This window comes from Anguilla anguilla, chromosome 9, assembly GCF_013347855.1.
Source record: "Anguilla anguilla isolate fAngAng1 chromosome 9, fAngAng1.pri, whole genome shotgun sequence".
NCBI lineage: Eukaryota > Metazoa > Chordata > Actinopteri > Anguilliformes > Anguillidae > Anguilla > Anguilla anguilla.
The window spans coordinates 50,032,310-50,053,716 of record NC_049209.1 but is presented as its reverse complement, the minus strand read 5'-3'; the positions used below and the strand labels follow the sequence as shown (position 1 = coordinate 50,053,716).

At 43.8% G+C, this 21,407-nt stretch overlaps 3 protein-coding genes and 1 long non-coding RNA gene across 4 annotated transcripts; 2 read left to right on the top strand and 2 right to left on the bottom strand.

Annotated features, from left to right (window-relative positions):
* Window positions 1-109: 109 nt before the first annotated feature.
* On the top strand, window positions 110-3,441 carry cfap298 (cilia and flagella associated protein 298). Its single transcript, XM_035432969.1, has 8 exons — window positions 110-202; window positions 586-726; window positions 1,078-1,245; window positions 1,351-1,418; window positions 1,654-1,812; window positions 2,184-2,315; window positions 2,834-2,929; window positions 3,097-3,441. The coding sequence occupies exons 2-8, from the start codon at window positions 588-590 to the stop codon at window positions 3,205-3,207; spliced, it is 873 nt and encodes a 290-aa protein (XP_035288860.1). The 5' UTR covers window positions 110-202; window positions 586-587; the 3' UTR covers window positions 3,208-3,441.
* eva1c (eva-1 homolog C (C. elegans)) lies at window positions 1,451-13,092 on the bottom strand. The gene is made up of 8 exons (XM_035432968.1): window positions 8,789-13,092; window positions 8,162-8,358; window positions 7,687-7,810; window positions 7,203-7,355; window positions 6,452-6,595; window positions 5,468-5,554; window positions 5,205-5,294; window positions 1,451-4,681 (listed from the first exon to the last, which is right to left on the bottom strand). The coding sequence occupies exons 1-8, from the start codon at window positions 8,895-8,897 to the stop codon at window positions 4,296-4,298; spliced, it is 1,290 nt and encodes a 429-aa protein (XP_035288859.1). The 5' UTR covers window positions 8,898-13,092; the 3' UTR covers window positions 1,451-4,295.
* A 2,764-nt stretch (window positions 13,093-15,856) lies between these two features.
* On the bottom strand, window positions 15,857-17,251 carry LOC118235525. The gene is made up of 3 exons (XR_004766870.1): window positions 17,067-17,251; window positions 16,843-16,939; window positions 15,857-16,454 (listed from the first exon to the last, which is right to left on the bottom strand). It is a non-coding gene; the product is annotated as an uncharacterized LOC118235525 (long non-coding RNA).
* A 687-nt stretch (window positions 17,252-17,938) lies between these two features.
* mis18a (MIS18 kinetochore protein A) lies at window positions 17,939-20,164 on the top strand. Its single transcript, XM_035432956.1, has 5 exons — window positions 17,939-18,262; window positions 18,466-18,532; window positions 18,665-18,787; window positions 18,996-19,095; window positions 19,958-20,164. Exons 1-5 carry the CDS (start codon window positions 18,037-18,039, stop codon window positions 20,033-20,035), a joined length of 594 nt encoding a protein of 197 aa, XP_035288847.1. The 5' UTR covers window positions 17,939-18,036; the 3' UTR covers window positions 20,036-20,164.
* The last annotated feature ends 1,243 nt before the right edge of the window (window positions 20,165-21,407 follow it).

Here is a 21,407-nt window from a genome sequence, read left to right as displayed (position 1 = left end):
GAATATAACAATCACAGCATCTTGGAATTATGAAACAATATACCAACAAAATTATTACAGTATAACAAAAAAAAATTAAAGCCGCTGAAGTCAAGTTTATGGGGCACATTACGGTAATCTAGATGACGATTCCGGAAGTACTCTGGATGTTTACTTCGCCTTCCTCGCGTGCGCCATTCAGTAGCGAACGCTCGTTTTTCAGGTAAGCTGCATTACTGTTCTGCAATGTTGATTATTGACCCGTTAGTTTTCCTAATTGTTCTTGATTCCCCTGTTTCTAAGATCGTCTGCGGCTGGTACGAATTGTGAAAAAAGTACAAACATTGCTTGCTTTTCGGCTGCAGTGAAAACTGGCACGGAAGGCCAAGTAGCTCCCGAACCTTCTACAGCGGGGAAGCTTGTGTTCAGTATCCATGGTAACATTGATGTGGACGCACAGCTATGCTAACTAACGTTATCTAACTCAGTTTTGTCCCAAAATTAGACGTTTCAGGCTCCGCATTACAAAACGGTTAACTGTTGGAGTTCCAGTGTTTGCCCAGCATTACGCTGTTATTTTTATTATTTATCTTCATTGTGTTGCAGATATGGTCCAACTGAACGTCAAACACGGGGATGAGAGTCAATTTCTCGTCGACACCACGGTAGATGTTTCTTTGGAAACGTTAACACATCAAGTTGCTGCTATGTATAATGGCATACTCAAAGTGGACAGGATTTGTTCAGGTAAGTTAATGTGGACCGCGATATTCTTTAATTGAGCAACTGGATGACTAGCTGGGGAGTTTGTGAAGTGTTTGCTAGCCTGCAAGCTACCGTTAATAATTATCAATACAATAGCATAGCTGTTGGAATAACATGTGAACTGCTAACGTTAATGGTATGGCAATCAAAACTGGACTATTTGCTAGCCATGTAACAAAAGCAGGCTGTAGGTATTAGCTAACTAGTAATTAAACATTTGCTAACCAGCTGTACATTAAATGACTTGGTGAATGAGCTATGTTGCATGAATTTCTTAAATTACAGTAAAGACTTGAATGTTACCGGTATTAACTTAACATGTTAACATTACAGAAATTGAGGAGCTTGCGGAGCACGGCATCACACTTCCCCCGAATATGCAGGGGCTAACGGACGATCAGATCGTGGATCTCAAGCTCCGAGACGAATGGCAGGACAAATGCGTCCCCAGCGGCGGGGCAGAGTTCAAGAAGGACGAAATCGGAAGGAGGAACGGATATGGCAAGTCTATGAGACGACGTCACGACGTTTCTGTTTCACCTGCTGCCGTTTTTTTTTTTGGCAGGTGCTTACGGCTTTGCGTTTAACTTTGTCCCATCTATCCAGCTCCAAACGGAAGAATGAAAGAGGTTCTGAAGAAAACGGTCGAAGAAGCAAAAGCGTTAGTTTCAAAAGTAAGTATATTTGAAGGGAACACACACACGTGTTATATTTGTGCAAATATAGTTTCAAAAGCTTTATTTGTGCATATACAGTAGTTTACATAATTTAGGCAGTGTCCAGGGGTCTCTGTTGATACTGTCCTGGTGAGCTATTTGACCGAGCACTGATGCATCACCCCATATTCAGACACCATGGACATAAAAAACACGTCAAGATGAAACCATCCGTGTCATGGTTTTTTTTCAGAAACAAGTGCTGGCAGGCGTGTGCGTCACCATGGAGACGGTGAAAGAGGCTCTGGACCAGCTCCGGGGCGCGGTCATGATCGTGTACCCCATGGGCCTGCCCCCTCACGACCCAATCAGGATGGAGTTTGAGAACCAGGAAGATCTCGCCGGAACACAGGTATGTAGGATACCAAGTAAAGCCACGCCTCTGAACTCTTTAACTGGCAAGCCAAGAAAATAACCACTGAGATAGTCAGTTAAGCAGACCATTAAAGTGTTCATGTCCTTCTATTTTGTTCCAATTTATTGTGATATTTAGTCATGTGTTTCCTGGAGGTTGGGGTGCGTGTGCGGGTTTGTGTTACACCAGTTACCCTGGTTCAGTTAGCTAAACAGCTGTGTACACCAACACGGGTTTGCCCATAGATTAGACCACAGTGACATATTTCATATGGAGACACAACAACAATCTTCAGCTTCTCCACCCTCTGCTCTAAAGTGTTTTTTTTTTGGGGGGTTTCATCCTCCTCCCTGGATTTCCTCCCCCAGGCCTCGCTGCAGGTCATCCCCGAGCAGGAGGCCCAGCTCTGGTGGGCAGCCAAGGAGCTACAGAGGGGCAAGAAGCTCCAGGACTACGTGGGCAAGAACGAGAAGACCAAGATCGTCGTCAAAATCCAGAAGGTGCGGAGGGGGACACGATGAACCTCACCTAGTCTTGCAACTCATTTTCATAGACTGGTTTATGAAACAAGTAATTTTAGCAAGAGACTTCTCACTTGTAGTTTATACTAATGGAAGGTAGTTTGATAAGTACCATGTTTCATGGGAACATTTCTCAATGTTTGTTTGTTATTAACTTACGTTTTAGTGGCAAAAAAACACAGTAAATGGCTTAATCTTCCACAATGACGTCCACAGGCTCTTCTTCAGTTAATTTATGGCCAAAATAATTTACAGGGGTCATCACATTCGGTGCTGGTCCTTATTATTCCACCAGTATAATCAGTGTAATCAGGCAATTTTGAGAGAAAATAATCTGTGAGGAGAAAAAAAATGAAATTCATCAACAGATGACAAACTGTGCCTGTGTAACCTGTCTATGATTTACCTCAGGTTTTGAGCACCCTGTGTAACTCTCTCCGGTTGTCCGATATTTCTGTGAGTTAGTCTGTGAAACGTCAGGGTGCGTTTCTTCGCAGAGAGGCCAGGGGGCGCCAGCGAGGGAGCCGGTGGTGAACGCCGAGGAGCAGAAGCAGATGATGCTGCACTACTACCGGCGGCAGGAGGAGCTCAAGGTGGGAGAGAAAACTTTATTGTCCTGGAAAAAGACAGACACGTACACTGCAGCAGTCTGTGCCTGTTTTTCTGTTTCTGTCTGTCTGTCTGTCTGTCAACAGCCATTTTGCTGCTGGATGCCACGTTTGCTCTGTTCGTTTACCTCTGACTCTCCGCCGGTTTACAGAAGCTGGAGGAAGTGGACGATGACTCACACCTTCAGTCCGAGTGGTCGGACAGGCAGGCGCTGAAGAGGCAGTTTCAGGGTCTCACGAACATCAAATGGGGTCCCCGGTGAACTCTTTCTCCAGAGCGGGGGGGGGGGGTCTGTTTGACCCTTACCCTTGGACTAGCACAGGTGTCGGGCCCCTTACCTGTGGACTCTCAGTGTGGCTTCTGACACGTTTCTGCTGAGCCCCGCTGGAGTTTCTTGGCTTTTCCTGGATGCGCCTCGCCAGTTGGTTTAAGCAGCGCGTGCTAGTTAGCGTACTAGTCTTCAGTACTTGTGAATTAAAAATCTGGAAAAACTGAATGTTTTGTCGTGTCTTGTCAATCGCCGTGTTGAGTCTTGGCATCAGCACAGTGGTGTTCAGAACCGAAGGGGCCTTTGTGCTCTCTCCTTCTCTCTCTCTCCCTCTCTCTCTCTCTCTCTCCCTCTCCCTCTCTCCCTCTCTCTCTCTCTCTCTCTCTCTCTCTCTCTCTCTCTCCCTCTCTCTCTCTCTCTCTCCTCTCGCTCGGAGAAGGATGCAACACCTTTCCTCTCTTTGTCCCGGCGAATTGCCGACGGCGGCGTTAAGATCCCGACGCCGTTCCAGGACAGGATGTTGCTCCCGCGGCCAACGTCTTCCCCCGCGGCGCTGCCTCGCCCGAGACCGCCGTGTTCCGGAACGTTCCGCGGAACCGCGCAGTGCCAAAGTAAAGCTTCCGTCAGGCGCAGAGGAAGAGCAGGAGGGCTCCTGTGCAGAGGTGGAGCTGAAGGCGGATTCACCAGGAGGAACGCTGACCGCACCGAGAGTTAGCTTAACGTTCCGGTCGTTCACAATGACCCGGTCAGGACGAGGCTGCGTGTTAGCATGCCTGTATCTTTGGCACTGGATATCACCGTGAGTTAATCACTGTGGACTTAGAAGTAAGTCTCCTGTAAATGTTTGATCGTCGCCTCGTTTGTGAAATCAAACCAGAAACAAAGAAGGCTGCGGGGTCTAAACTGACCCATCCCAAAGCTTACTCTAAACAGAGTGCGTTCATAGTTTGTTATATACTTGGCCCATATCGTTTTATAGGCAAGCTGACCAGATGGTTAAAATAAATGGTCCTTTATGGACTGGTTTGGCTGCACTCCGTTCCGTGGGTGTGTTCGGGACGAGGTGGAGGGCCGGGTACGGGTCAGCGAGGTCCCGCGGGGGTCCCGTTGAGGTACGCGTTCATCCAGATCTCCTGGATGACCTGCTCCCGCCGCTCGATCCTCTCCGCCAAGTCCGCCGCCTCCAGCGTCTGCGGTGTCGCCTCCCAGCCGAACGAGCCCTTCCTGTCGCCGGCGGAGACGGAGGAGGCGCTGGCCTCCGACTCCCCCGCCGTCGCCTCCTCTTCCTCCCTCCGCCCCGCCCCCTCTTCCTCCCTCCGCCCCGCCCCCTTTTTGGGCGGGGCCTTGCGCCGAGCCCCGCCCCCCGAGGCCTGGCGGCAGGACAGCCTGACGGACACGGCCAGCAGGGTGCAGATCAGCCCCACGCACGTGCTGGAGACAAACAGCAGGGCGGCCATCTCGGGGTGCTCTGAGAGGGCAAAACAGGGAATTATGGGTATGTCACATGATCTGCACTGACGTTTCAGGAAGCACAATACAGACTAAAAATGTGTAAGTACATCGCTCTTGGTTAGGTGTTGAGCAGCGCTGTAAGCCTGGATTTGTTTTATAGACTTGTGGATGACCTAGCCATCTCAGCAGAGAACAGCATAACATGAATAGAGGACACACATTCATCCTTTAAAGAGTAGTTTTTTGGAATGTTTTTTCAAAATTCTAAGTCAGTGTTCTAGAACACCACGGCAGTACTGATTGTTACATCAACATTAGTATGTTCAATTCTAATTCTAACATTCTGATAACATATTTACGATCTCACACCTTAAAGGGTTAATGCCACTTCCAACACTACACTTCTAGTGTGACAGCATTTCAGCCTGAGTGAATCCCAGTCAGGTTAGTGGATCCACAGCGATAAAAATGTCACAGAAGTCTGCTCTGCGTGAGAGCCATTCAGTCTTACAGGGGGCATCACGTCCGTAAATGATTACCTTTAATGTAACCGTAGGCCGTCAGGGAGTTACTCAAAATAAACCGTCTCTTGTCTGGGAGTCGTGATCCCTTCGGATATGGAGGCACTCCTGCAGGTTATTAAAACGAAAATCTGTCAAACTGGTATTTTCATTTTATTTTACCCACTATTTTTTTCCACTTGGATAGGCTATAGCACGGCTTGAAAAACACTAGCGAAGATATATTAAAAATTCTGCGGCTTGGCACGCACAACATTGCAATAACGTTTGCCAAACGTTACCCGAATCGTTGCTCCGTTTCGGAACCGACGTAGGGCCGGGAACGCTGAAAGCATTCGGGTCGGCCTCTCTGAGCAGGGTCTGAGGCACTGAAATGAAGAACAAAGCCCAAAAAAAGCTGATTACACATTTACTGGGGCCTTTCAAACTCTGCAAGGCGGCTTTTCTATGGCAACATGCAGGCGCGGGGGGGAGAAAAAAAAGTATCTCTTCCTTGTTGCTTTGGTAACTAAATAATGAGGGAAACTGATATTGTTTGGCCTGAGAAACAGTGGGGGGGGGGGGGGAAGGGGGGGGTATGCCAAGGAGCTCCTTGAGGAAAGGTCTGAACAGAGGAGGCCGGTGTGAAACCACAGAAACACAATGTACATGACAGTATCGGTTAAAAATGTCCGCGCCGTTTACAATGGCTGGATAATACTGTAGGGCCTGCGGCAGGAAATCTCTCAGGAAAGCCAGAGGAGTTTCTCCAGCCCCGGCCAGTACAGCGCAATCACTGTTTTGACATTCTCATACAGCATTCATAATCGCAGGTCAGTCTTTTTTGTGTCTAAAAGATGATAAATTTAGACCGCCCCAGCTCCCACTTTCATTGTCTTGAGAAATAATGTTCCCAGCGATAGCAATCTGAGCCATGTCAGTGGTATTATTCATTATTTTTTCTTTTTATAGATGCTATGAATATAGTCCGAGGACAGAGCAGTTTAAATCAATAATTTGGTATACTGTACAGTAAACTGACAGCTGGAAATAACTACTCCCCACTTATAGAAATACAGACATTTATATGAGCTCCTGTGAGTTTGATCTGAGCTGCACAGCTAGTCTAAGCACTTTCCTAAGATCAGTAAAACCAGAGAACTTTGGAGGGGTTATGGGAACAGGATAACGTCACTTGTCACTGGGCTGGCCATCACGGTTCGAGGAAGACCGCAATTAAGATAATGAAAAACAAAATCACGGGGAGTTCAAAAGGAAAGTCTCACCGCAGGCAAACAGGATGGTGAGGTACTTCCTTATCCCTGGAAAGCAGGGGTCTCTGAAGTTCTGGTCGTTGACGGCGATGACGCACCTCGGTTTGGCGTAGCAGGCCTTTGTCACGACGTCCACGGCCCCGTGGAATAAACACTCTGCAGAACGCCAAAGACAGTACGATCGAACGCGCCACGCTCCGGTCTACAACAGCCGGTTCAAGAATTCATCTCGGCAATCAAAAGAGAACACTCTAAATAAGAGGCTGGATTTGCGGGAGGCATTATACGGATTACGTGTTCGACGACATGGCTCAGGAGGTAAGAGCGGTTGTCTGGCAGTTGGAGGGTTGCCGGTTCGATCCCCAGCCCTGGGCATGTCGAAGTGTCCCTGACCAAGACACCTAACCCCTAATTGCTCCCAACGAGCTGACTGGTACCTTGCATGGCAGCCTTTCACCATTGGTGTGTGAGTGTGTGTGTGTGAATGAGAGGCATCAATTGTAAAGTGCTTTGGAGAACCTGTGTTTATTACTGAACCTGTGTTTAGTAGTTGTCTATGACCATGAAATGCACTTTTTGTACGTCGCTTTGGATAAAAGCGTCTGCCAAATAAATGTAATGTAATGTAATGATATAAATGCAGTCCATTTACCATTTACATGTACTGTATGTGTAAAAGCTGTGTAAGTCGCTCTGGATAAGAGCGTCCGCTAAATGCCTGCAATGTAATGTAACCATTAGTAACCGCCAGCGCTGAACTCACCGAAAGGGGGCGGCTCCTTGTCGTCTGAAGGGCAGTACTCTTCGTCTTCCATCGCCCGGCCGTAGGCAGCCGCGTAGATGTTGAGCACCCGGGGGTACTTACAGCGCAACTTCACATGCTCCCCCTGGCACCCCACCTTCTTTCTGTGTTCGGCTAAGACAGAAAATGATCAAATCCGTGCATAGGCCTACCTCAACTCCTGAATGTGCCTCAATTGTTCAGCTGATCAGGAGCAGACTGACCACTTAGGAGTCTTTACCGCGTGTACTACTGTGTAGATGTAAGCTTTCCACCGAATGCTTGAAAGACATTGAATAAATAAATTCTTAGTCATTATTAGCCTAGCATACATATCTAGCACACTAGCAATGGCTAAGATAGCCTACTATTAAAAGAAACAGGATACAGCATGCAATTCACAAAATGCAAACTCAAAAATAGTACATCAGGTTGCTACTTGAGATTTGAGGGCAGGCGTACTCACTGGGCTTGCATTTGTAAGACACGTGGAGGTACTTGGAGGTCCCGGGGCAGGGGTCACGCCCAAACACCTGTTTATTCACAAGGAGCTGACAGTCACGATGACCCTGGCACTCCGCCAACAACTTCTAAACCGAAAAGAAAGAAGGAAAAAAAAACTGGAGGATGAGGATCACATTTATCCCACAATTACACAGATTACATCACGGGTAGACAGAAGAAGCATGAAATTTTAATTCTTTGCTGAAACCATGACTGTTTGACCTCTGGGATAAGGTGATGTTGCAGACAGACAGTTCATTAAAAAATACCCATGGGGTAGACTATCTGCATGCAAATATCCTGTCTTGGTTTATGTTCAGCAAAAAAACACACACTTAACTCCCATTTTAGGGCTTAGGGGGCGAGGGTCCTGTGGCTACTAGACTGTTTCGTAACAACAAATAAAAACTGTACATTCCTAAATAATTCGGGCGCACCTGTAAGGCGGTGAAGGAGGAGCAGGTCCTGTCAGACGGCTCGCGCACACCGGTCGCGGGGCCACAGTGTTCCGTCTCGGAGAGGCCGTAAAACGCCGACAGTACCGATATGGTTGAGTGTCGAGGGCAATGCAGGCGCATTCGCTCGCCGTCGCAGGCGTGAGCGGCGTGACTCTGGATGATCCGGGTCAAGTAATCTGAGGGAAACGCGCACCATTACCACACGAGCGGGCCAAAGTAGCGGCAAGCAGTAGTGAAATTACCTTTTGATTAACACGACACACGATTTCATTTGAACTGATTTCGCTTCCTTTAAATTTGGTATTTGAACAAGTTCAACTTATAGTCCTGAGATGCAGGAAAAGTGTAGCTCAATTCAACAGACTGGATATTGGAAATCACGATAATATCCTATAACTAGGCTACTATTATTACAACATTTGTATTACAATGACAATTATGATTTTTAAAAATGATCAACATTATCATTGCTGTATTCGCCATAAGGAGTGTAATAATAAAAATAAAATAAATAATAATAATAATAACAATAATAATAACTACAATAACAACAACAATAATAATAGTCGTAGTAGTAGTAGTAACAGTAGCAGTAGCAAAACTTACTTGAAAAGTTTGCTAGTCCGTCCATTTCTTTGGTCCACAGCAGAAGGATGTAGTAGAAAATGTCAATGAGCCGCCACCTCTGTCTCGGAGAGCTGAAGCAGAGCAACATTCTCGGTCTCTGAGATCATGTTCGAACGCTCGGCTTTTATCAAAGACTGAGAGTCAAACGCCCGGGAATAAAGTAAGTCTATAATGCCACTGTACGACCACGCCGTCTACACCTGCCGAAGCTAGGGACTTTCTGTGTCACAGTTAATAATCGCGCTTCCACGTGTAATACCAGTATCCGCTTTGGAGTGGAACGTCCCATTTCACGCATGCACGGTCCAGGCTCTTGTTTTGAAATAAATTAACTCAAATCCTTGCGGCGGAGCGCTGTTTGACATCAGCAGTCTGTACATGTTAGCCGGGAAGTAAACACGACGGAAAACTGTTTCAGATAAGCCAGCCTTCGCCCCGAGGAATCCATCTGCGCTCGAAACAGACCTGCGTCTTTGGAATAGTAGTAAAGGCTAGGCACCTTGCAGCGCGAATAAAACATGCGCAACAAGTCAAAACTGTCAGAAACTCAGGAACTGCCTCCCCAGTGCTGACATCGAGATGGAAATGAGGTCACTCTGACCAGCGAGAAAGTATCTGGAGCAAGAAGAAACGGTTTATTTCGTGAGAAAATAAATCCACGTGAATAAAATAAAAAAAGACAAGAACGCTGTCCGTCTCGGACCTGCTGGGCTCGATCTACCATGGGGGCGTGGCAGATCATTCCCAGCAGCGAGAAGGAGGCAATATTAAGACTTAAGCGGAATATTTTCAGCATCCTCGTCGACAGCGTTGAGATCAACACGCTCTGTCATTACGTTGCGTTCATTTAGCAGACGCGCGTAACCACAGCGACTTGCAATCAAGGGTCGGCCCAATTCTCAATGACCGACTCTTTACCAAATTGAACGTTTTTACTGTTTTGAATATACAACCAGGGACATAGTTTTTTTCCAAGAACGCTGATATAAGGCTTACAGTGATAAATAACATAAAATATCATGTAAAATGTAGCCTAAGTGTATCCACCAGAGTTGTGTGTCTGACTTGGATTACAACATCCACAGAACAACAACGTGTGTTCAACGTTAATAATCACCAAATGTCAGTTTACTAGTACCTAAATGCAGTAATGGTAAATGCAGTCCATTTACCATTACCATTTACCTCTAACCCTAACACAATTTAGGTACACGTAGCTGATATTCATATAAAACTATAAGACATGCTATTATAATCCTACATTAATTGTGTAAGACTAAAAAACTGTAGTGTAGCTGCAAATATGAAGGGAGCCATAGATGAAGATGGAAGAGGTGGGTCTTTAGTCTGTGTCTGTAAATGTTCTGGAATTCCGCTGCCCTGACCTCCATTGGAAGTTCATTCCACCACAGTGGGGCCTGTATACGCATCATGCCTGGCACAAGAGATCACGCAGGGAGCGGACAGACACCCTGGCAGGGATGGATCTATAAATAATCTGAGCAGGGGAAAAAAATATGAGAAATGCCCCAATAGCAAATGTAAACGCATGCACATAATGCACATGCATACTCACCCCAGTGAGTGAACCCACTGGATCCACTCGTGCCCGAAAAAAAACAGCCCCTGTTATATACCCCCTTAGCTCCACCCCTGTGCCTCAGGGTTGTGGAAAGGTTTGGTCCAGTATGTGAGGTTTAAAGATAGACTGGAGTTGTTGTGGAGCTGCTCCATTCACTGTCCTGTAGGCTGGTGCCAAGGTTTTAAACCTGATGTGAGCTGTAACTGGCAGCCAGTGAAGAGAGATAAGGAGGGATGCGATGTGCCCTATTGTGATTTTTCAGTACTCTACCATCTTAGATTTGGATGCAAATGTCTGACGAGGTGTGATGTCCACTGATTGGCCAGTTTTGGATTTCATTTAACCAGAAATAACCCTTTTAGATGTAAGGTCACAAATATGTGATTAGATGGTGTACCTGAACATTCTAATACTGATGTAACAGTCACTACTGGTGATTGAAAGCAATTGAGTTCTAGAAGACTAACTTCAGAAAAAGAATTCCAAAATAACCTACTCTTCAAAGGGTTAATCAGTTTGTCATTTCCTTCATAACTAAGAATAGAACAGAGGAAAAATTGAATGTTGGTCAGGTTAATTATTAAAAATCTTTAATCTTTAAAGCCTCCAAAATAACATTATTCTTGCACAGTGCAAATCAGTGAAATTATTTGTCACTGTCATACCCATCTGCCATTAAATGACAAATAAGTGTTTTACAAGAACCGTTAAACAGTTTTACGCAATAATTGTGAGTACAGTTGAGGGCTTGTCCAAATTACACATGGCCAGTCTTGTGGACTCTATTACTTGCCTCAAACATTTAACAAATCTGTGCTGGCCGATTTAAGGGGTTTTCAGTCATTTTGCAATCCCCAGTCCTCCAGCCAGGGTCTCAGATTGAGGATGTGACTACAGGAACGTGCGTGTGAATAGACTATATCAGAACTGAGGTGTTCGTTCCTCCATTCATTCATTAGTTCATCTGTTTGTTTGTTTGTTTCCCTCAAAGACTCCACCAGCGATTCATAGGGAAAAGTGATTAGGAGAAGTACCCAAGCCCCTTATCTACCAATCAGAGCTCTTTTTGTTTTTCCCGGAGCCACGCCTTGGCTTTGCGTGAGCGGTACGGGACGTCCCAGGGTCGTTATGCAGCGGGTAGTCGACGTGTGACCTTCTGTTGTCACATCCCGCTGGGCCCCCCCTGCCCAAAGACTTCCGGGCCCGCTGGATGTTTGTCCAGTGATGTCACTCACTAGAAGTAGCCCGTGCCTGTTTTGTTCTTTTGTTTTTTTGTTTTTTTTTTTGTAGTGCCTCAGCGTCCAGTCTCTTATCCTTTGAGAAAACTCAATCTGAGGTTTCAGATGTAGTGCCTCCTCAATCCATGAAAAAAAAAGAACAGCATTGATTTTACACTGTCTGCGCCTAGCAAGGCTGTCAGAATATCAGAATATAAAATCCATTCATTCAAATTTTGGAATACGAACTGCTGAACAAAAGGAAGTGATTGCAGGACTATTTTAAAATGTCCCGATCACACCATCATCTTGATCTTTCTTTTCCTTTTAATCAAGTTCAGATCTCTGTTCTGTAACCATTCACAGTTATTAATTCAGATCGATTATATAAATGCAATAGGACTGTCAGTTGTGAGGGAACAGCCCTTCACACAGCCATATGAAATGGATAACAGCACTTTCGATAGGTTCAGCCCTTTGAAGATGAGGTTTTCTGGAATATGTTTCCAACATTCTAAGTCAGTGTTCTAGAACTCCATCGCCTTCCATTACCAGAAGTGATTGCTACATCAGGATTAGAATGTTCAGTTAAGACCATTCTATTTGCATATTTGTGATCTCACACATTAAAGGGTTAATCGACTTTCGGGCGTTGAGCTCACTTTAGCCACAATTATTGTTTAATATAATACAATATAATTATATATTTTACTCCAGTTTTTTTGTTTGAAAGTCCCCCATCTTTCCTTATGTTCTCTCTTCCTTTGGCTTTGTCCTCGTTCTCTGTGGAAAATCTGTTTTAATTAAACTTTGTCCAGGAGATGTGCTGAAATCCATACCAGCTTCTACAAATACAGTTGGCTTTGTTGCTGAGGTTAGCATTAGGGACAACATGGCTGTGGACAGGAGCACTCTGGAGGAGACTGGCTTCTTGGAGAGATATGGAATGCCCAGTGCCAGATCTGACATGCTTGGCATTATAATGAAATTCCTGACTCATTACGCCCTCTAGTGGCTGATAAGAGAGCAGTCGCTCTGCAGTACACCAGAAAAGCGACAGATGGTGTTAGAGTGCTGTTAGTGTATTTCAACAATTTGCTGTAGAGGGAGAAAAGCTGTTTGAAGGAACTGAAAAATGTTTTGACAGTGCTGGATAGAGATTATCATAAAACGCTTTTATTATGATTGGACACAGTCCACAATGTTTTACTTTGCTTTGTAATATGGATATAATTTATCTCATTTTTCCTTTCATTTTAAGGGTTTCTACAGTACACTGTTCATAAAATACAGCTGTTTTTTTATTACATCATCAATCTTTATAGTGTAAAATGTGTCTCCGAGAAGTAAAATAGATGGTTTGCACTGGGTAACTCTCCTTATCTTATTAAGGATCGTCATTGATTTATCAGGTATTTAAATAAGAGTTTTTAGGCGAAGTGTTCAGGGAGAAATAGTCTCTTTTGTGTGCATGCTTATGTCGGTCATTGTACATTGTAAGCTGATGTTTGTAGTGTGGTGGGGGGGGAGGGTTGTCCTTGTGCATGTGCTAGTGAAGGCCATATGTTAACATATTAATCATGCTGTTGGTCATTTCCTGGTTTAGTCTACCGCCAGTGCACATAACGGTGAAGGCTGATTATGTTGGCGCAGTTAAATATATCCCAGTGACGTCCACAAAATGACATCTCTTAGTCCTTTGAAGAGTAGGTTCCTTTTTTTCAAAAGATTAAGTCTGCATTCTAGAACTAACTTTCCAGTAGTGATTGCATAATCTGCTTTAGAATGTTCAGTTTAAAACATTCTAATCACATATTTGTGATCTTGTGCATTAAAGGGTTGAGCATGTCCCTTTTGTGTGCCATTGTGATGATGTCAAAGACCAGCTCTGAACTGGTTGCTTATTTTATGGAGAAAGCAGAAGCCAGCAAACCCTGGAGCTCTTGTGGACTGGAGACTCCTTCCATAGACTGTGTATCATTGACCATCTTTTTTTGTGTTAACACATTAAGGAATGAGTGTTTTTCTTGATTGAACATTCTAATGCTGATGTAACAATCATTATTGGTAGTCGAAAGCAATTGAGTCCTAGAACACAGACTTAGAATTTTGGGGGAAAAGAACATTCCAAAAAAACTCTTCAAAAGGCCACTCTTCAAAGGGTTAAACAGTCTGTTAATGATCAATGGCAGGAGATGCGATCCTAGTTCAGCTGCTGGAGACAGAGAGCACCCAGTACACACTGCCCCTCTCCCCGGCTTCTGGGACTGTCCAGACCAGCTTGGTCCATTTTCCAATCTCGTTGAGCAAAAGGGAAATGTGCCACTGACCGTGAGTGACAAGGAAGGAAGCTTGTCTTCCTCGGAGAACCTGGGACTCAGCACTTTTGGGATAAGCTCATTGTCCCCCCCCCCCCCCCCCCCCCCCCCCCCCCGCCCCGGTTCGGCTCCATCTCTTACATAACACAGTGAGTCAGACTCAGATCCTGGAAAGCTTAGTTCAGAATCTCCAGGTGGCCAAAGCTGATTTAGATTTCATGGGGGACTCATCTGGGCCCTCTGGGTTACGCAAGATAAGATTCTGGAGTGGAGGGGTGGGGAAGAGGTGTCCAATCTGGCATCAGTGTCACAGCGATGTTCACAATCACAAACTGAACTATGTGTTTGGTCGACCTCAGTCAGGGGCCTGTATCACAAAGCAGGGTTACTGAGCTAGCTGGATAACTGTGTTGTGTAAAACCCTGAACAGCTCTTTTTACTTAAGTCCATGTTTCAGATCTGGGAGGGTTTCCGGGTTCTACTCAGTGCAGTTATCCAGCTAACCCAGCAATCCTGCTTCACGAAACAGGACCCAGGTCTGTGCAGGGTTGTCCAGTTCTGATCCTCGAGATCCACAGTTGTTGTTTTTACCTTAAAAATCCCCAACCAGTTCAGACCCAGGAAACCAGGTGAAATTACTTTTTTTTTCAATGAACTGCCTTAATTGCTCAATTAAGTGCCGAGTAGCAACAAAAGCCACGGACAGCCATCTATGGGTTTTGTTTTGTGCAATTTCCCCATGTCTTTTTTCAGTGTTATCCTGCACATTTTCTTCTGCAGAGAGTTGGAATAACAGTGATGAAGCAGCGAGTCCAGATAATGATCCTTCATTAGGCTGACCAGACGCCCCCTGGAAATGTTTTTTTTGGGGTCAAAAATATCAGCGCAGGTTTGGACTTCTTAATTCCGAAAAAAATGTCTGGTTAGGGTTCGCTCTTTCCATAGCCTGTATATATACAAATAGCCTAGTATTATGCTCATAAAGTCAGTCTGGATCTGCCATCTTTAAAAGAAAAAAAATCTAATATATGGTCACTTTACCTTTCATAGTAAGCTTCCATTGAGATGACGTGCCTGGTTTGGAGAATAATAGCAGCATCAAGTAAAATGACATGCCTCTGCTATGTTTATATGTGGGAAGGACACCACAGGTCACCACCACTCATTCATGAGTACAGATTACACTGCCGGCGGTGCGTGAGCTACGTCATCCAGTGAAACTGACGCACATACCTAAACTCAAGTCATATTATATTTTTACATGTCAGCATATTGGCTTTTGGCTTGTTTTTTAAAACATCAATAACAGGCCCAGCAAAATCTGTTTTTAAATGGGTTAAGGTTCAAGCGTTGATGTAAATTGTAGCGTGTGTGTGTGGTTAGCTTTCCGTGGTAAGTAATTCCCACAGTGTTGAACCCTAGCTTTTGGGTTAATTTTGCACATGCATACACACACACACACACACAACTAATAGACACGCACACAGAATACTCCCACAGTTCTCAAACGCTGTTACACCTTTGATCGATAAATAATAATACAGGTCTCATTGTCCACAGATTAGAGGTCAGTCTGAACCACCCTTCCTGTGAGGGAACACTCTCCTGAAAAAGGCCACAGCACATTCACATATGCACCCCTGGTGAGATATCAGAGACCAGAGATATCGAGCTGATATCAAACAGAGACCAGTGATATCAAGCAGATATCAAATAGCAATCAGAGATATCAAGCAGATGTCAACCAGCAATCAGAGATATCGAGAAGGTATCAAACACAGATCAGATCAATACAGCAGATCTGAAGCTACCATAACGTAAGCCTAAAGCATATCATTAAGGGCCATGGCATGTGCAAGAAGCAATTCTGTGCCATTTGACAATCCCAGAAGTCAATGGTATCTTGAGAGTAGACTAGATAATGCTCAACTGCATGTGACAGGAATTTTAATAGTGTGACCGGAAAATTTCATTTCTGTTCCACTTTTTTAAATTGTAGGAAGAGTAAGAATTGTCCATAACCAAAATATACACTGTACACAAATTCAGAGATTAAACTTAGATATAAACTTACTAACATTACAGCAAATTCAAAAGATATCATGGTTTTATTATGTTAAAGTATGCCAAGAAACACTTCAGTGGAGGCTCACAATACACAAATAATTATTTGTAATCACGTTTATTACTTAATTGTTAGCATTTCAGGAGCTCTGACACTCTACAACCTTCATCTGTCCAGTAACTTGTCATGGTAACATGCCTATGAATTCATTTTCACAGCCAGGTTAACTTAAAAACAATAAAAAATGGCCGCTATGTGACTTGAAAAACGTAGTTATCTTCCAGTGTGATGGTTTTCCTTTTGCGTTAAATGGCAGCCTTCACCAGTAGGCCTACCGACTGCGGTAATCTTCTCAGCTGTGAATACCTGTATTATTCACACTTTAATGTGATGACAAGATTTATTCAGCCAATCTGTGAATCCACATCCTCAACACAGACACGATTTCTTAGAATTGTGACCCCTGTAAAAAAAAGTATAGGAAAAAAAAACCCCCAAACATTTATAAAGTTTTCAGGCTTGCCAGGCATAGTTGATTTCATTTATCCAATCTAATCCCTGCCATATCATACCGTACACACATAGGCTACATATGGTTAAAAGCAGAATAAAATATAAACTCATACTCCAGTCTATTTAATCTAACCATTTGACCGTATCTGATAAGCGTTCTGCAATGTTGCTCTCGTAGCCTAGTTTACAAGGACCAACGGGGGGCGTGCACATAGGCTTAAAAATTAACTCACGAGTTTTGAGAAATTTTCTTTAGAACGGGGAGTCCAATTTAACAAAATGGGAAAATTATACAACTACGTTAAGGCAATAAAGACTTGATACAATAGAACGCTTACACGTTTGTATTCCCAGAACGAGACAGATGCAATAAAATAAGGAAGAGGAGAACCACAAATCCAGCCATGCCAACCCAGAATATTATGACGACGGAATCTGTAGAAAAGACATACATTTGTTTTACTTTGCCTCAGGCAAGTCAAGTAATTACATAAAACAAACTGTGAGCCTTCTAAGATTTTTAAAGAGAAACAGTTATGTTGTATTGGAAAGCAATACTCACACTTGTTAAATTTCAATTTGGTTTCATCTACAAAAACCGGGTCCAGGTAGTCATAATAGTACTCCCACTCTGGAGTATTATATTCCGGTAAGGAGGTTGCATTTATCATGCTGATCGCGCAGGATTGAATGTACGTGGAGCTGGGCGAACGGACTGCATGTGACCAAAAAAAAAAAAAGAAAGGAAAGAAAAGGAAAAAAATGCCTTTGACAGATTTATTACGGTTTGATGGACCCAAGACCTCGCGGATAACAAATAGAAGACAACGACGCGCTGGAGTCTGGCGGTTTATTACTAGGCTATAAGAAAGCTGCACAGCATATGATTAACAAAATTGTAATTAGACGAGTTTTAAAATAAGTCTGTGACGTCAGGTTGTGAAAAACAGATCTTTCGAATTGAAATATCCATTAAAGCTGTTAAATTGAAAATGTATGTAGGGCAGTTAAATAAAAGCAGATAATCCTTCAACGGGTGGTCTGCCTGTTAAAACGTAAAAGTTTATTGAAACTGCTGAAATATATATGAAAAGATATGGATGTAGCCTACAATTCATAATGGTTTTCATCTGTGACTCGGCTATGGTATAGTTCTATATTACATCTATCACTGAATATTATACCCTAGATGGAAGATAAACACACAATTCACAGCCGTCACTTGTATAATTTTCTATACTATGACCCGACCCCTGGCAAGAAGTGTTCTTTCTGAGTATTCCCAGAAACCATTTATCTGTACAGAGATTTCGTATCCTATGTTTTTTCCGAGACCGAATAAGAAGATCCGGTTTTTGTAAAACAGAAGAACATAAGGAGTTCCGGTTTGGAACATTAAACACTTGAATTGAACTTCCTGCTACGAGCTTGAGGGTGGGGTGATCACGGAATTGAATGCTGTTTGTGCGCAGAGTGTAGGTGACGTTTTCCGTTTTGAAAGCGCCGCGCTCTGTTTTGAATTCAGAAAAGCAATGGCGGGGAGAGGAAAAATGGGTTTGAGAAATATCACGTTTATCACAGAAACTGTAACCGATGAAGAGTCGTCCCTAGGACAAAACGGATTCAGTTACAAACAGGTCGAAGAGGAAGATACCGATGCGCCCGTAGTGTTTCAGTGCGGTCGTTGCAAACTCCCTGTAGGGGACTCGCTGTCGTGGGTCGGAAGTGAAGACGACCAAAACCAAATATTGCTGAAACGTATGTTCTGTTTCACACAATTGTAAAATTAACTAGCTATTATGTAGACTACATGCATGTGTTATGAGTTAAGATACCGGTAGTTCTACAAGGAGGATTTCAGCTAATTCCACAGATGTATTGAAACGATGCGACATATCCATTTAAGTTAGTGTTGCTGTTGTGTTGTAAGAAAAAGTTTTTTGTTTTTATCTTTATTTTAGGTGTCACTGAAAACGTCGTTGTTGGCAGCGAACCCTTTGTCTCGCGGACTCAGACGGAATTGGGCTGGTATGAGAAAGTCGTTCAGTATAGCTACTTAATTCTATTCTATTCTGCCGTTCCTGGTGATCACGTGACGTCATTAACTAATATAATTTAGTAATTCGGTAGCTTGGTAAATCACTTGGTTCTGTCTTGTAGCCTCATTGTCAACCTTTCCTGCCTCGGCTGTTCCTCGCCTCTGGGTAGAGTTTACACGTCAACGCCGAGGAACTTGGATTACAAGAGGTCCCTGTTCTGCCTCAGCGTTGAAAACGTGGACTGGTAATGGATGCTTTCGCTTCAACCCGTTACATGAACATTTAACTATTGAGGTAGCTATTTCTGGGGTGGGTAATTTGCCTGCTTGTAGCATATACGTTAAATATATTGCTCTTGTGTTTTTGTATCGAAATTCACTATGCATAATAAAGAGAACTAGCATACATTGTTCCAACTCCAGTAATGACTGCATCTCTCCTGGTCTTTACAGCTTCGTGCTTGGTTCCTCAACACAGAAATATCTAGAGGACGCGCAGGACGAGCCCGTTACATTAGAATACCGAGCGAATGTCGACATGGAGATCGGAAAGGTGTAGTATGCGGCGAACAGTTCTTCCCGTTTGGTCTATTGGGCTTGTTTATCACGTTTCATTCGTTAATTCATTTATTTTGGGCTGTCTGATATTAAATGGATATCATTCAAGGTTAGACAGCACCTTCTGGCGATTGACCATACCTTTTCTGTGTATCGATAAGATGCACTTTAGTCGTCGCTTTAAAGTACATGCATGTTTTCCTGAGTTTATGAAGTGAATTGGTTGTTATTCATTTTGTTTTTAGTTTTGAACAGCAGAGGGCGCTGTTACTCAGGCAGTGGACACATCGGAGGACAATGATTGAAGAGTTCCTAGAACAATAGAACGTACGATGTACAGGAATTTAACAGCAGTCTAGCTAATAAGAGGTTTATCTATGCCCGTGGGAAAATCAGATGTGTGTTGGTCTTTTATTTCACATCAGACTGCTTAATCTTGTCTTGTAATGTAGTTTAACATTTAAGATTCGTTTGTGATGAAGATATTAAAGGCAACACAAAAGCAAACAAAATCCGATTTTATAGAAAGAAATTAAATGCGTTTTAGATTGGATAGTATGAGAGAGTTGTGGATGCTTATAATTGAAATGTAACTTTCATTCAACAACAGTGTAAATTCCAACCCTTTGTTTTAAATGATCATCTTTATTATTCATTTCAAATGTTTTACTGTTGGATGTATCACATCTGTTTTAGTCTCCTAGGCATGTAGAGTGACGCTGTGAATCAGATGTGTGAAACATGCTTTTTAATTTTTAATACGCCCCTTTTTTCCTCTCTCGGTCTTTGTTTTGGTTTCTTCATTTACCCGGCAACGAGACGTGACGCTTTCTCCGTCTCCTCCCTTGTGCCCGCAGATCAAAGCTCTCGCCGTGTCTATGGCCCAGAGGCTCCTTGAAATAGAAGCAAAACTCCAGAACAGTGAGAAAAAGTAAAAATTCTCCGACTCTAGAACTCATGGGTCACCACGGAGATGTAAGTGGGCAATCTTGACAGGTGTCAAGACCTTGTAATTGTCACCTTGCTCATGAGAAGATATGGGTTTGGTTGGGGGTTGGGGGGAGGGGAGGGGAGGGGGGGGGGGGGGGGAGGGACAGGTGCGGCCAACAACAAAAGGACTATAAACCAAAAGCGCGTGCGTGTCTCCCAGGATGCTTTTTCGTTTTAACGTTCAGACATTTACACAACTCAAGTTAAAAAAAAATAAAAAATAAAAAAAGATGTTTTTGTTTTCTAAATAGCATGTTTTTATACTGGTGTTTGTTTTCAGGATTAGCCCACATGTTGATATAGCCTTACCTTGCTTTGGGATTTTAACTTGCAAACAACCAGATTGTAGTCACAGGAGGTAAGGATGCTGATGTATATTTGTTTACATAGCTCCAATGCACATGTTATACTTTGCAAAAATAAATAATAAAAATACAAAAACTGGAAAGCTTATTTTGTGGACCCCCGGAGATAACTGACTTATCTCCACCCAACCTAAAGAGATTGGTGGAGAGTAAAAAACAACGACTAAAATATTGAAGGCGATGTAACCGACCAACCAGAAACCTGTATCTAAGGGAATGGAGCCGACGGAAACAAAGAGCACGTGCTGCAGCGAGTCTGTTGCCACAGCGTCACGTCTTCTAGCCAGCCAGTCAGTCCACGAGCTAGCCAGCCTCCAGCACCGTTAATATTCATGCGCACTCTTCAGACGGCTGGGGGCAAGCTTCCGCATGGATTAATCCCTGCACGCCGTGTTTTTGCGTCCCCCTGTCACCCCCCAACCTTATCCCCGCCCTTCAACAGCCGGAAAAAAAAATACAAAAACAAGCCGCGTGGCTTTTGTTGTCGGCGCAGGCACCGTTTCTCTGTCGGGCGAATAGGCAAATGGTCGCTCGGCTCGCACCGGGTTCGTCGAGAGCTTTCGCCGGTGCGCTGCAATTGGCCGGCTGAACTGCGCGTGCATCAGCCGGGCGCTGGTCAAAATGATGAAAAGCTTCTTGCATGTAAATTTGCGCCGTTGTTTATTTGGGTTTCAAAGTTAGCCGTCCTAGGGACTGTTTTGCTAATGTTGAAATGTTTGTGCTTCACAGCGCCGTCGATGCGTTATTGCACTTTATGGAGCAATGATTGCAGCAGTTCCAAGACAGCATCTCCCCACCGACAGTGCGCTGAGATTTTTTGTTTAAAAATGAATAATGTAGACAAGTGTCTGTTATAAAGTAGGGTCTTCTGTGACCTTCTGTACAAACAAACTGTAATGTAGGCTCATTAAAAAATATATGGGCCACATGGGCCTCCGTGTTATAAACTGAA